Source organism: Pristiophorus japonicus, chromosome 2 (genome assembly GCF_044704955.1).
Source record: "Pristiophorus japonicus isolate sPriJap1 chromosome 2, sPriJap1.hap1, whole genome shotgun sequence".
Taxonomy (NCBI): Eukaryota; Metazoa; Chordata; class Chondrichthyes; family Pristiophoridae; genus Pristiophorus; species Pristiophorus japonicus.
In genome coordinates this window covers 365,595,480-365,610,557 of record NC_091978.1, presented here as the reverse complement: position 1 = coordinate 365,610,557, position 15,078 = coordinate 365,595,480, and the positions used below count along the sequence as shown (strand labels likewise).

The 15,078-nt window shown below is 48.7% G+C and overlaps 1 protein-coding gene across 12 annotated transcripts in view; it reads right to left on the bottom strand.

The window, feature by feature from the left end:
- LOC139250361 (PDZ and LIM domain protein 5-like) overlaps positions 1-15,078 on the bottom strand; it is a 301,980-nt gene that overhangs the window by 19,639 nt on the left and 267,263 nt on the right. For all 12 annotated transcript variants that reach the window (XM_070872813.1, XM_070872816.1, XM_070872817.1 and 9 more), the window contains one exon: positions 3,214-3,415. In XM_070872813.1, coding sequence (XP_070728914.1) covers positions 3,214-3,415 — 202 coding nt within the window. The remainder of the gene's footprint in view (positions 1-3,213; positions 3,416-15,078) is intronic.

Here is a 15,078-nt window from a genome sequence, read left to right as displayed (position 1 = left end):
CACTAGTTCTAGTCTCACCCATCAGTGGAAACATTCTCTCTACATCCACCTTATCAAGCCCCCTCATAATCTTATACGTTTCGATCAAGATCACCTCTCATTCTTCTGAATTCCAAAGAGTAGAGGGTCCAAGCTACTCAACCTTTCCTCATAAATCGACCCCCTCATCTCCGGAATTAACCTCGTGAACCTTCTTTGAACTGCCTCATAAGAACACAAGGACTTAGTTAGGACGAGTTAGGGCGGCTGGGTTTTTGGATCAACTCTGGTTTACGCAGTGGCGGATTGAAACTCTGACCTAACCCGATACACCTGCAACCTCCCGACACCAGCGCCCCCTTTCCTGGAGTGCTCAGGGTTGCGACAGTGCAAGCCCTTGTGTACAACAAACCACTCTCCTATCGGCGGATTCACGAGCAGAGCATCGATACCTGCCGAGAAACGGTTCCCCGTGCCAGCTTGGGATCAACTTTCCATCTCTTTGCATCCACTGTGGTCCCATTCAGGGAAACTTCCGGAAACAGGAGCATGCCTCTGCTGCCGACAGATGGGCAGATTAGCCAAGCGGAGCAGGAATTTAATAAATGTCCGAACAATAGCGTTCAGGGATCCTGGAATTCTAATTTACGTCAACGTTTTAAAAAATATATCTATTACACATTAGGGTCATTTTACCACCCCCCCGCCCGCAGCTTGGCTGATAACACAACTATTTTAAAGTAGAACTATTATTAAAGGGGGCACTAGAACCGACAAATTAACAAATAAAACTTTTTGAAACTATGGTCAAATTAAAGTTTGTTTGCTGGGGAGTAATGATGCACTCCAGTCCCTCCGGTGCCCACCTCTCGTGGTTTGACAGTACAACCTGGCTTTACCGAAACAGGTGTAAAGTGAATTGACATCTGATCCCACTCTCGTCCGACTAAAGAATAGCAGCAGGAGGGCATGAGCTGTAATTACGCTGAAGCAGTATTATTTGATCTGGCTGCTCCACTTTCAGGCAGGGAGTGACATGCTATAGTTATCAGTCTACAGAGAAGAGGAAGCTTTGTTGAATTGACAGCATGTTGTATTAATTACACAAATCTGTAATGATCTGCTTCTTGGAGACGGGCCATTTTTTTTTCCGTGGCCAGTGCCAATCGGTACTTAAGAAGATTTCATCTGCGATAATGGGGAGTCTCGAGATTAGAAGGTTAGAAGAATGAGAGGTGATCTTATCGAAACATAATGAGGGGGCTCGACCAGGTGGATGCAGAGAGGATGTTTCCACTCATGGGGGAATCTAGAATTAGGGGGCATAGTTTAAGAATGAGGGGTCGCCCATTTGGAACTGAGATGAGGAGGTATTTCTACTCAGAGGGTCGTAAATCTGTGGAATTCTCTGCCCCAGAGAGCTGTGGAGGCTGGGTCATTAAATATATTCAAGGCGGAGATAGACAGATTTTTGAACGATAAGGGAATCAAGTGTTATGGGGAGCGGGCAGGGAAGTGGAGCTGAGCCCATCAGATCAGCCATGATCTTATTAAATGGCAGAGCAGGCTCGAGGGGCCTATTTCTTATGCTACTCATCAGGCTGCGTGAGGCTCAGTAACCAGTGGTATCGCAGGTATGGTAGCGTAGTGGTTATGTCACTGGACTAGTTATACAGAGCCCGGACTAATAATCCGGAGACATGAGTATTCCAAAGCACCCCTGGCTGGCCTCCCACATTCTACCCTATATAAACTCGTACAGAGTCCCGCTCACCCATCACCCCTGACCTACATTGGCTCCCGGTTAAGCAACGCCGCGATCTCAAAATTCTCCTTATTTTCAAATCCCTTCATGGCCTCGCCCCTCCCTATCTCTGTAATCTCATCCAGCCCTACAAACCACCCCCTCCACCCCCACCCCGAAAAGCCTGTGCCCCTCTAATTCTGCCCTCTTGAGCATCCCTGATTATAATCATTCAACCATTGGTGGCCGTGCCTTCAGCTGCCTGGGCCCTCAGGTCTGGAACTCCTCTACCTCTTTTTCCTCCTTCAAGACGCTCCTTAAAACCTACATCTTTGGTCACCTGTCATCATTTCTTCTTATGTGGCTCGGTGTCAAATTTCCACCCCCCCCCCGCTGGTTGTCAACCCAGAGTTCAGAGCAGACGCTCTGACTGCACTCGCTGGGACTGTCTGGAGTGGGGCCCCAACATTGCACCTTCTGACCCAGTGTACGCTCACTAATCTTTGGAAAAGCACAGAAGGAGACCATGAACTAAAAATTGATTAATCCAAGCTTTTGGAATTTAATACAAGCTTTTGGAATTAAGCTGGGCAATTGAGGACATCCTGTGGTCAGGAACCAAAACTGGCTTCATGCATAACAACAATGGAGTTGTTACGTGAGGCCCTGAACATGATTGACCAGGGTGGGGAAAACAAGCTCACTGGAGACACCAAGTCTGTAAAAAGACCGGATAACAAAGGAACCACTCCAGGTGCACATTTTTTGGGAACGAGGTGTTAAGATGAGAAATCAACTTGAGCCTTGCAGACTCAGTGTGCAAATGGGAAAACAGATGAGTCCATTATTGCAGTCAATCAACCAAGGGGACCACAAAACAATGCATCGATGCAAACACTATCAGAAACCGCAGTGGCGGGAGATCAGTCAAAACCTAGATATAAATATGCGAACTAGAAGAGGCAGCTCAGCAGAAGACGGCAGAAGGACAGGAACAGACAGAAAAAGAAGCACACAGCAGAAGCAGAAAGATAGTGTATAGATGGACACAGATCGAACGAACATGTAGTACGGAACGTACACGAAAGCACTGCAGAGAACGGCCAGAAGAAGAACCAACCGGTCACGGAACCAATGACCACAAACCTACAATAGCTACAGCCAGGAAGGGTGATTGTATGTCTTCAGTCGATTTCTCTCAGAAGTCTAGTCCTGTAGTTTTAGTCGGTTTTTGCGTAATAAAACGGACACTGGGTTAAGCCTAAATATTGTGGCCACTTGTTGTCCTTTCCCACTATAGGTTCCCAGGTCTAAGAATCAAGCTAGATTGAAAAACAAACACCCTATACCAGAGACAGAAATGCTACCTCTGCGCCAAGGGTCCACTCCATTTCCGCGACATAGACTCGATGCAACTCGACGAATTTCACCAGTTTAGGCGTTTCGAATTTCATAAAAATAGTCCCAACATCTCTGCTTGCGCCTCTTACCTGATGATCAGGTTGCAGTGACCACACATGGGGGTCCTGTTGCCAGCCGGGATATGCTCAGCCATCTGAACCAGTGAGGCGTCATCCTGCTGCCCTGGTGTGCCCGTTGTGGTATCCGACACCTTCGGGTTAGGTGCCCACCCAGGTTGATTGGCTGGAGATACGTGTGCAGTAGGCAGCGCCACCTTGGGGAAATTGTTCACTGTAGATTAAGATAAACAAAAAAACATTATTTTATTTCCTCCCCCTCAGAACTACAGTCCTCTGGGGTAGAGAAGTCCAAAGATTCACCACCCTCTGGGTGATCATAGATTTCCTACATTACAACAGTGACTACACTCCAAGAGTACTTCATTGGCTGTAAAGCGCCGAGACACGTCCGGTAGTCGTGAAAGGCGCTATATAAATGCAAGTCTTTCTTTCTTTCTTTGCGTGAAGACATTTTTTCCTCGTCTCAGTCCTAAATGGCCGACCCCTTATTCTGAGACAGTAGCCCTTGATTCTAGACTCCCCAGCCAGGGGAAACATCCTCCCTGCATCTACTCTGTCGAGCCCTGTAAGAATTTTATACATTTCAATGAGATCACCTCTCATTCTTCTACGCCCCAGGGGAATATCGAACCAGTCTACTCATTTCCATGTCTTCTGCTCAGCTCTGACTATAACCAGTCAAAATTGCCAAGGACTTCAAGGCATTAAACATGCACTGGAAATACAGAAGGGGAAATGGAAAGATAAAACATACATCTGCTGGACTGGGGCAGTCCACAGTTAGAGCACCAGATACCAATGTTGGGATGGCGGTTAGGAAGTCCAGCTTTGGTCTCTTGATGACCAAAGGTAAGTTTGGGCCAATTCATGTCCGGGCCACTAGAAAAGTGGACCTTAAAATCATGTGCTCTTGTCTCTCAAAGATGAGGCTTGGGGGGGGGGGGCGGGGTGTGGATAAGGGAGAGAGGGGGTGTCGTAGATAAGAGGGGGGGTCGTGGATAAGGGAGAGGGGTGAATAAGGGAGACGGGGGAGGGGTGAATAAGGGAGAGGGGGGAGGGGTGAATAAGCGAGAGGGGGGGAGGGGTGAATAAGGGAGAGGGGGGAGGGGTGAATAAGGGAGAGGGGGGAGGGGTGAATAAGGGAGAGGGGGAGGGGTGAATAAGGGAGAGGGGGGGAGGGGTGAATAAGGGAGAGGGGGGGAGGGGTGAATAAGGGAGAGGAGGAGGGGTGAATAAGGGAGAGGGGGGAGGGGTGAATAAGGGAGAGGGGGGGAGGGGTGAATAAGGGAGAGGGGGGGAGGGGTGAATAAGGGAGAGGGGGGGAGGGGTGAATAAGGGAGAGGGGGGGGAGGGGTGAATAAGGGAGAGGGGGGGGAGGGGTGAATAAGGGAGAGGGGGGGAGGGGTGAATAAGGGAGAGGGGGGAGGGGTGAATAAGGGAGAGGGGGGAGGGGTGAATAAGGGAGAGGGGGGGAGGGGTGAATAAGGGAGAAGTGGGGAGGGGTGAATAAGGGAGAAGTGGGGAGGGGTGGATAAGGGAGAGGGGGGGGGGGGGAGGGTGAATAAGGGAGAGGGGGAGGGGTGGATAAGGGAGAGGAGATAGAATGAGAATCAAATTTGCCTGGAAATTCTATCGTACCCAGCCTCCCCTCAATGAATGTGAAGTAGAAACACCACCAATGGTGCAGTTCACATCCCAGACAGCCCCACCAATCTGATAGAACAAGGAAGGGTGAGCACAGAACTAAGGCTATATGAAAATGGAAAGGGCAATTTATTTCATCGGCAAAAAAAAAAATAACTGTTAGTTGAGCTTATGCCAGACAGGTTTTTAGATAAACTACTTTGAAACTCAAAAGTACATGTATATATATATTTTTTAAAAACCTTAAAATAACCCAATCTCAAGTAATTATTAGCAATCCGTTTCCGGACCTGTCAAACCTGACAGCTGTAATTAAAAATCTCAATGCGAGGTAGATTCAATACGACTGACATGAGAACAACAGCAGTTTCATTGTGTGCAGAGTTAGCGAGACCAGCGCCCAGCCAAATGCTACGAACGTCACCAGTTACCTTTCTCCACTTTGCTGACATACTTGCCAATTTTGGTCAGTGGCCTTTGCAGGGATGAAACATTTGGATTCGCATCGAAAGGAAAAGTTAAAATGTATATTAACCGTCCGCGCCTACCCCTGCACAGAGGTATTTCTGTGTGTAAAGGAGCTTAAAAGGGCATCCTCGATCTGAAGTGATTCGAAACCGGGATGAAATCCAGATTTTCAGCTGCGTAAACAAATAAAGTGATATTGCCCATTTCATAGTGTTCAGCATCTGCCTAAATAAAATGCCAATTATCCGGAATTGCGAGAGAAACACACACATAAAGATTACAGTCCGTTCACAAGAGTCATTTCTGTTCGAAATATGGCAGCCAATTTGTGCGTAGTAAGGTCCCAAACACAAGAACATAAGAAATAGGAGCAGGAGTAGGCCATACGGCCCCTCGATCCTGCTCCGCCATTTAATACAATCATGGCTGATCCGATCATGGATTCCGGTCCACTTCCCCGCCCACTCCCCGTAACCCCATAACCCCTTATCGGTTAAGAAACTGTCTATTTCTGTCTTAAATTTATTCAATGTCCCAGCTTCCACAGCTCTCTGAGGCATCGAATTCCACAGATTTACAACCCTCTGAGAAGAAATTTCCCCTCATCTCAGTTTTAAATGGCGGCCCCTTATTCTAAGACCATGCCCTCTAGTTCTTGTCTACCCATCAGTGGAAACATCCTCTCTGCATCCACCTTGTCAAGCCCCCTCATAATCTTATACATTTCGATAAGATCACCTCTCATTCTTCTGAATTCCAATGAGTCCTTTCCTCATAAGTCAACCCCCTCATCTCCGGAATCAACCTAGTGAACCTTCTCTGAACTGCCTCCAAAGCAAGTATATCCTTTTGGAAATATGGAAACCAAAACTGCACGCAGTATTCCAGGTGTGGCCTCACCAATACCTTATATAGCTGTAGCAAGACTTCCCTGCTTTTATACTCCATCCCCTTTGCAATAAAGGCCAAGATTCCATTGGCCTTCCTGATCGCTTGCTGTACCTGCATATGAACCTTTTGTGTTTCATTCACAAGTGTTTCTCTCAAACAGCAATGAGGTAAATGGCCAGTTAATCTGGTTTGGATGGTGTTGGTTGCGGGATAAATGTTGGCCAAGACCCTTGCTCTTCTAAATAGTGCCGCGGGACTTCTTACATCCACCTGAGCAAGCAGACAGGAGGTCCTCGGCTTAGCGTCTCATCCGAAAGACGGCACCTCTGACCATGCAGCACTCCCTCAGTATTGCAACTGGAGCATCGGCCTAGATTATGGGCTCAATTTTCTGGAGTTCGGCTTGAACCCACGACTCCAAGGCGAGTGTGCTGCCCACTGAGCTGCCCACTGAGCCAAGATGGCACAGGCCCCTCCTCTCCCGCCTCTCAACCCCACCCCCTCTCAGCCCCACCCCCTCTCTCCCTCCCTCTCCCAGCCACCCCCTCATTCAACGGAATGAAGCAGTGACGGTGATGAAACGCCCTACTCACATATGTCCGAGGTGCAGAGTGGAACAGCAATAGATTTTTTTCAGGACTTACATGGCTAGGATGCCACAAGGATTGGTACAAGTGTAGAGCAAGCAGTTCTCAGAACTGATAAGATTAGAAAACCAATTAAAAGCAGGCAATCACACAATTAAGGAGCACTTGTTTGAATGTTACTGAAAAAGCCAGGTACTGCTCCCAGATCTTTGTCCATTCCTGTTCCTCGACATTCTAATGAGAGACATCTGAGGAGGACCCCAGTGTCAATCGTTCCCCATTATTTACAAGGGTAGTGTGCGGCACCCCATCCACCACCTTCAACACTCACTCCCTCCACCACCGGCGCACCGTGGCTGCAGTGTGCACCATCAACAAGATGCACTGCAGCAACTCGCCAAGTCTTCTTCGACAGCACCTCCCAAACCCGCGACCTCTACCACCTAGAAGGACAAGGGCAGCAGGCGCGTGGGAACACCACCACCTCCACGTTCCCCTCCGAGTCACACACCATCCTGACTTGGAAATATATTGGCCGTTCCTTCATCGTCGCTGGGTCAAAATCCTGGAACTCCCTCCCTAACAGCACCGTGGGAGCACCTTCACAACATGGATTGCGACTGTTCAAGGCGGCGGCTCACCACCATCTTCGAGGGCAATTAGGGATGGGCAATAAATGCCGGCCTTGCCAGCAATGCCCACATCCCATGAATAAATAAATAACACTTTTTCTTTTTGAAACAACTCTGTCCTGTGCCTCCACCAACAGGGGTGAAATTGAAACCGTCTGGGAAGGAAAATCACAATAGCAAAGCTGAATCCAACTAATCTCTTCAATGGTCTGATCATGTGCCAATGTTCTGTGCTATTGGATTGTCCAGCTTCAGTCATTCTACAAAACAAGGACACAAGGGCGGACAATACTCCCAGCCATACATCATCATAGGCAGTCCCTTGGGATCGAGGAAGACTTGCTTCCACTCTTAGAATGAGGCCTTAGGTAGCTGAACAGTCCAATACGAGAGGCACAGTCTCTGTCACAGGTGGGACAGATGGTCGTTGAGGGAAAAGGAGGGTGGGATTGGTTTGCCGCACGCTCTTTCCACTGCCTGCGCTTGTTTTCTGCTTGCTCTCGGCGACGAGACTCGAGGTGCTCAGCGCCCTCCCGGATGCACTTCCTCCACTTAGGGCGGTCTCAGACCAGAGACTCCCAGGTGTCGGTGGGGGATGTTGCACTTTATCAGGGAGGCTTTGAGGGTGTCCCTGTAACGTTTCCTCTGCCCACCTTTAGCTCGTTTGCCTTGGAAGGCGTTCAGAGTAGAGCGATTGCTTTGGGAGTCTCGTGTCAGGCACGCGAACTATGTGGCCCGCCCAGCAGAGCTGATCGACTGTGGTCAGTGCTTCAATGCTGGGGATGTTGGCCTGGTCGGGGACGCTAATATTGGTGCGTCTGTCCTCCCAGGGAATTTGCAGGATCTTGTGGAGACATCGTTGGTGGTATTTCTCCAGCAACTAATTCCCTGACGCTAATTGGGTGTCTAAGCACCAATACAAATTCAGTAACAAATTTGGGGTTACAATCCCGATTGAAGGAATTGATGTTAACCATTTTGTTGCTGTGTAGCCCTCGACTGCCCCATACACCAGGGCAAAATTGGAGGGGAAAACAAGACAATATGGAAATTGGAGCACAGGACCAGGTTTGATCCTGGGCAATGCAGTAGCATTCAGCATTCCCTCTGGCCAATATCTATCCCTCAATCAACATAACAAACACAGTTTATCTGGTCATTCTCACATTGCTGTTTGTGGGAGCTTGCTGTGTGCAAATTGGCTGCCACATTTCCCACATTACAACAGTGACTACACGCCAAAAGTACTTCATTGGCTGTAAAGCACTTTGAAACATCCGGTGGTCATGGAAGGCGCTATATAAATGCAAGTCTTTCTTTCTCAGAACAACTTGCATTTATATCGCGCCTTTAACGTACTAAAACATTTCAAGGCGCTTCCCAGGAGCGTTATCAGACAAAATTTGACACCGAGCCACATAAGGAGATATTAGGACAGAAAGCTTGGTCAAAGAGGTAGGTTTTTAGGAGCATCTTAGAAGGAGGAGAGAGAGGCAGAGAGGTTTAGGGAGGGAATTCCAGAACTCGAGGCCTAGGCAGCTGAAGGCACGGTTGCCCATGACGGAGCGATGAAAATCGGGGATGCCCACGAGTGGGAGGAGTGCAGAGACTGTCGGCCTGGAGGAGGAGCGAGAGATAGGGATGGGCAAGCAGAGTTCAGTTGAGACCTAGTGTGTGACGTAACTAACCTGCCAAATAAAGAGAGCTTTCACTGCAAGAGGACATCACCTGGTGCCACATGGCCCCAGTCTTGACGTGCTCTTTTGTGTCTGGGTTGTCAGGCAGCAGTTAGAAGGAATAAACTAGATCAACGATTCTTTTTGGATATCTGGCCAACATTTTTTTTTATAATCATTCTCTGGGGCATTTTAAAAAATTTTTGCACGGTGGAAAAACACTAGATCTTATTCATCAGCCGCCTTCGCTCAACAAGAAGATATTTCGATATTTGCAAGACGTCCCAAAGCGCCCAACAGCCAACGAGGCACTTTTTGAAGTGTGGTCGCTGTTGCAATGTGGGAAAGGCAGCAGCCAATTTGCGCACAGCAAGCTCCCACAAGCAGCAATGCGATAAGTGGCTAGATCATCTGTTTTTAGGCATTGGTGGAGGGATAACTGGTGGCCAGGACACCGGGGAGATCCGCCAGCACAAAGCTGTCAAACTAAATTTAGGAAAAGGCCACAGAAACTTTCAATACCTACCCTAACCCCAAACTCCTCCCCCCCGAGTATTCAAGCACATTTTCAGCACTGCTGAGTTCTGACTGAAAGGCTAAATAACTTCACTGTGCGATGCGTTACAGAAGGGAAAAGGATTATCCCCATTCTCAACTACTTTAACAAAACATGTAGCTTTTCCATTATCCGTAGACTTGGTCTCATGCTAATATAAGCAGAAAATATTGGGAATTAAATATTGGGAAGACCGAAGTCATCGTTTTTGATCCCCGCCACAAACTGTGTTCCCGAGCACTGACTCTATCCCTCTCCCTGGCATCTATCAGAGGCTGAACCAGACTGTTCGCAATCTAGGCATCAGATTTGACCCTGAAATGAGCTTCCGGCCACATATCCGCGGCCATTTCCACCTCCGTAACATCGCCTGCCTCGGCCCCTGCCTCAGCTCATCCATGCCTTTGTTACAGTTACACTTGACTATTCCAACGCACTCCTGGCTGGCCTCCCACAGTCTACCCTATGTAAACTAGAGATGATCCAAAACTCGGCTGCCCCCGTGTCCTAACCTGCACCAAGTCCCGCTCACCCATCACCCGCTGTGCTCGCTGACCTACATTGGCTCCCGGTTAAGCAACTCCTCGATTTCAAAATTCTCATCCTTGTTTACAAATCCCTCCATGGCCTCGCCCCTCCCTATCTCTGTAACCTCCTCCAGCCCCACAACCACCCCAAGATGCCTACACTCCTCAAATTCTGCCCTGTTGAGCATCCGATTATAATCACTCAACCATTGGTGGCCGTTGCTTCATCTGCCTGGGCCCTAAGCTCTGGAATTCCCTCTCTAAATCTCTCCGCCTCTCTTTCCTTCTTAAAATCTACCTCTTTGACCAAGTTCTGCTGTAATTTCTTCTTACGCGGCTCGGTGTCAAATTTATCTGTTTTGTCGTACAACACTCCTGTGAAGTATCTTGGTACCTTTTACTATGTTAAAGGCGCTATATAAATACAAGTTGTTGGAAAGAGAGCGACTAGGAGTGATACCAGCAAAGTATGTAAAAATGGAATCTGAAGACACTGGCCTCAAGGCGATCCGTAACGCAAGTTCTTTATCGACTCATCGTTGTCTCCACTGTTTAAACTGGGGACACAATGGGCCCGAACTTGGTCAAAGCCAAGGCCCACCCAAAGGACCGCCGAGAGACCGGGCGGTACTTTGCCAGGAAGATTCCACTAAAAGTGGTGGCAGTACCACCTGGCGGCCAAATAACAGCCTACGCCGTCAATAAGAACATAAGAAATAGGAGCAGGAGTAGGCCATACGGCCCCTCGAGCCTGCTCCGCCATTTAATACGATCATGGCTGATCTGATCACAGTCTCAGCTCCACCTCCCCGCCCGCTCCACATAACTCCTTATCGGTTAAGAAACTGTCTATCTCTGTCTTAAATTTATTCAACGCCCCAGCTTCCACAGCTCTCTGTGGCAGCGAATTCCAATCTGGTCGACGGCTCGCAATCTCGGCAGCAAATGTGATCCTCGCCAAAGTGCCGCCGAGGATTGAGCTGGGCCCGGGGCAGGGTCCGGGGGGGGGGGGGGGGGGGTGGAAGGAACACTGAAAAATAAAAATATGCACAAAAAACACACTGGAACACCGACAGAGGACCCCGTACAGGTAAAACGCCGAAAGAAAAAAAAATGTAAACATATTCACTAACCTTTTTTTGCAGGTCTGTGTACTTACCGTCGGGGTTAGACCTGCCTCCACGCAGTGATCCTTCCCTCTACTGCCGTCGATTCCTGCCCGCACCAATATGGCAGCTCGGCGGGCGGGAGGTCACTTACGCGATTTGGCCGTCAGCGGGCGGTTCCCTCCCCCCCCGTCCCTCCCGCCGGCATCAGACCACGAGGGATCTGTCGCCGAGGGGGAGAGCGACGAGAAAACTCGACGGCAGTGGGCGGTAAAGGCCACCAATTTCAGGGCCAATGTCTTTCTGCTCACCATGCCTGCTTTTGCTCATTTACTACAAGCACGCACAGCCCGGCCACCATCCTCTCTCCTCCTCACCCCCCGCCCCCAGTGCAAGTATGTGCAGATTTGGCAAACATCTTCCACATTCCAAAAGATCCAACTCCAGACCCGTCTTTTCTCCTTGGATGCCAAAAGACACTTTGTGCCTTTCAAGCAATTTGCGTTTAAGTATTGATTCTCCAGTTGTGTCTTATGAAGTTAAGATCCAACAGATGTCTTGCTTTGCAAGCAGATTTTGTTAATAAAGATATTTCTCCACACACACACACGACACACTTAGATCCACATCAGGCCCTACATAATAATCATAGAATGATATAGCGCAGGAGGCTGCCCTTTGGCCCATTGTGCCTGTGCCAGCTCTTTGAAAGAGCTATCCAGCTAGTCCCACCCCCTCATAGCCCTGCAATTTTTCCCCATGAGTATTTATCCAATTCCTTTTTGAAAGTTACGATTGAATCTGCTTCCACCGCCCTTTCGGGCAGCGGGTTCCAGATCCTAACAGCCCTCTGTGTAAAAAAGAACATTTTCATCTCACCTCTGACATGCGGATTAGACCGAGTGATCAGAGGTGCCACCTGGGCCAGACTGGTTTGAGGTCCTATCTACCGCAGTTTGTTGCTATGAGCATGGTATCAGAAGGTGAAGTCAATCAGCTTCTTCCTCATACATAGAATCATAGAAATTTACAGCACGGAAGGGGGCCATTCGTCCCATCGTGTCCGCGCCGGCCGACAAAGCCATCCTGCCTAATCCCACTTTCCAGCTCTTGGTCTGTAGCCCTGTAGGTTATGGCACTTCAAGTACTTTTTCAATGTGGTGAGGGTTTCTGCCTCTACCACCCTTTCAGGCAGTGAGTTCCAGACCCCACCACCCTCTGGGTGGAAGAGTTCTCCTCAAATCCCCTCTAAACCTTCCACCAATTACTTTAAATCTAAATCAAAGAGCTGGCACAGGCACGATGGGCCGAATGGCCTCCTTCTGTGCGGTATGATTCTATAAGGAGGTTGGCCAAGAATAATCTTCATCGTCTGAATCCATGTTGGCTACTGTTTACAATGCAGATCTTAAGTTTACTCCTGATAATCAATTCCATTATTTTGACATGGGCTGGAGAGGAGACTAATAGACCTGTAATTGCTAGTGCCTGTTCTATCCCCCTTTTTTGAAAATGGATGTTACAGCAGTAATGTACATAACATAAGAAATAGGAGCAGGAGTAGGCCCTAAGGCCCCTCGAGCCTGCTCCGAAATTCAATGAGATTATGGCTGATCTTCTACATCAACTCCACTTTCCCACCCAATTCCCATACCCCTCGATTCCCTTAATACCCAAAAATCAATCAATCTCAGCCTTGAATATATTGAGTGAAGAAATTTCTCCTCATCTCAGTCCTAAATGGCCGACCACTTATCCGGAAGACTGTGACCCCTAGTTCTGGACTCTTCAGTCAAGGGGAATCAACCTCTCCGCATCAAGCCTTCTAAGAATGTTATACGTTTCAATGAGATCACCTTTTATTCTTCTAAACTACATAGTATAGCGTCCAATCGACTCAATCTCTCTTCGTAGAAAAACACTCTCATTCCAGGAATCAGTCTAGTGAACGTTCATTGCACTTCCTCTAAGGCAAGTACATCCTTCCTTAGGTAAGGTGGCCAAAACTGCACATAGTACTCCATACTGACAAAAGGTCATCGACCTGTAACGTTAACTCTGCCGGCAGGAGGCTGAACTCCAGGACACAGTCGATGTATTTACTGAGGTGTACGAAAACATGGGCCTCAAGCTAAACATCAGCAAGACAAAGGTTCTCCACCAGCCTGTCCTCACCGCACAGCACTGCCCCCCAGTCACCAAGATCCACGGCGCGGCCCTGGACAACGTGGACCATTTCCCATATCTCAGGAGCCTCCTATCAACCAGAGCAGGCATCGATGATGAGATCCAACACCGCCTCTAGTGCGCCAGTGCAGCCTTCGGCCGCCTGAGGAAAAGAGTGTTTGAAAACCAGGCCCTCAAAACTGCCACCAAGCTCATGGTCTACAGGGCTGTAGTAACACACGCCCTCCTGTATGGATCAGAGACATGGACCATGTACAGTAGACACCTCAAGTCGCTGGAGAAATACTGCCAACGATGTCTCGGCAAGATCCTACAAATTCGTTGGGAGGACAGACGCACCAACATTAGCGTCCTCGAACAGGCCAACATCTTCAGCATCGAAGCACTGACCACACTTGATCAGCTCCGCTGGGCAGGCCACATAGTTCGCATGCCAGACACGAGACTCCCAAAGCAAGCGCTCTACTCGGAACTCGTCCACGGCAAATGAGCCAAAGGTGGGCAGTGGAAACGTTACAAGGACACCCTCAAAGCCTCCCTGAAAGCCTCCCTCCACCGACACCTGGGAGTCCCTGGCCAAAGACCGCCCTAAGCGGAGGAAGCACATCCAGGAGGGCGCTGAGCACCTCGAGTCTCATCGCCGAGAGCATGCTGAAATCAAGCGCAGGCATCGGAAGGAGTGTGCGGCAAATCAGTCCCACCCACCCCTTCCCTCAACGACTATCTGCCCCACCTGTGACAGAGACTGCGGTTCTTGTATTAGACTGTATAGCCACCTAAAAACTCATGTTACGAGTGAAAGCAAGTCTTCCTCGATTCCGAGGGACTGCCTATGATGATGATATGATTTCTATTTTTATTTCAGATTTCCAGCATCTGCAGTAAATTGCGTTTGCTGCATGTAACTACATAAGGCTGCTACAGTATCCAAACACGGCTATTTCTCCAGCGCCCCACACCAGCAAACGATTATAGCTTGCTATACTGAAGGTGAACAGTTTCCATTCAGATCAAGAGAGATAAATTATGGTGAGGCGTATGAAGGAAGAATGGATGTTTGAATAAATTGGTGTTACACGCCCTCTACTGGCAAAAGGAATGAAATTGTTGGGAAAGATGAAACAAGTGTCCCAAAATTGTTTTAAAAAAATTCATTCATGGGATGTGGGCATTGCCGGCAAGGCCGGCATTTATTGCCCATCCCTAATTGCCCCTTGAGAAGGTGGTGGTGAGCCGCCTTCTTGAACCGCTGCAGTCCGTGTGGTGAAGGTTCTCCCACAGGCATTATAGGTGGTCCGTTGTAACGAGGATAACTTGCTTCCACACCAAAAAGAGACGAGTCCACAGGTGTTTTGAAGGACCTGATATTCCAGGTCCTGAACTACATCCTGAAACATAAACATCGAAACGTAGAAAATAGGTGCAGGAGTAGGCTATTCGGCCCTTCGAGCCTGCACCACCATTCAATATGATCATGGCTGATCATGCAACTTCAGTACCCCATTCCTGCTTTCTCTCCATACCCCTTGATCCCTTTAGCCGTAAGGGCCACATCTAACTCCCTTTTGAATATATCTAACGAACTGGCCTCAACAACTTT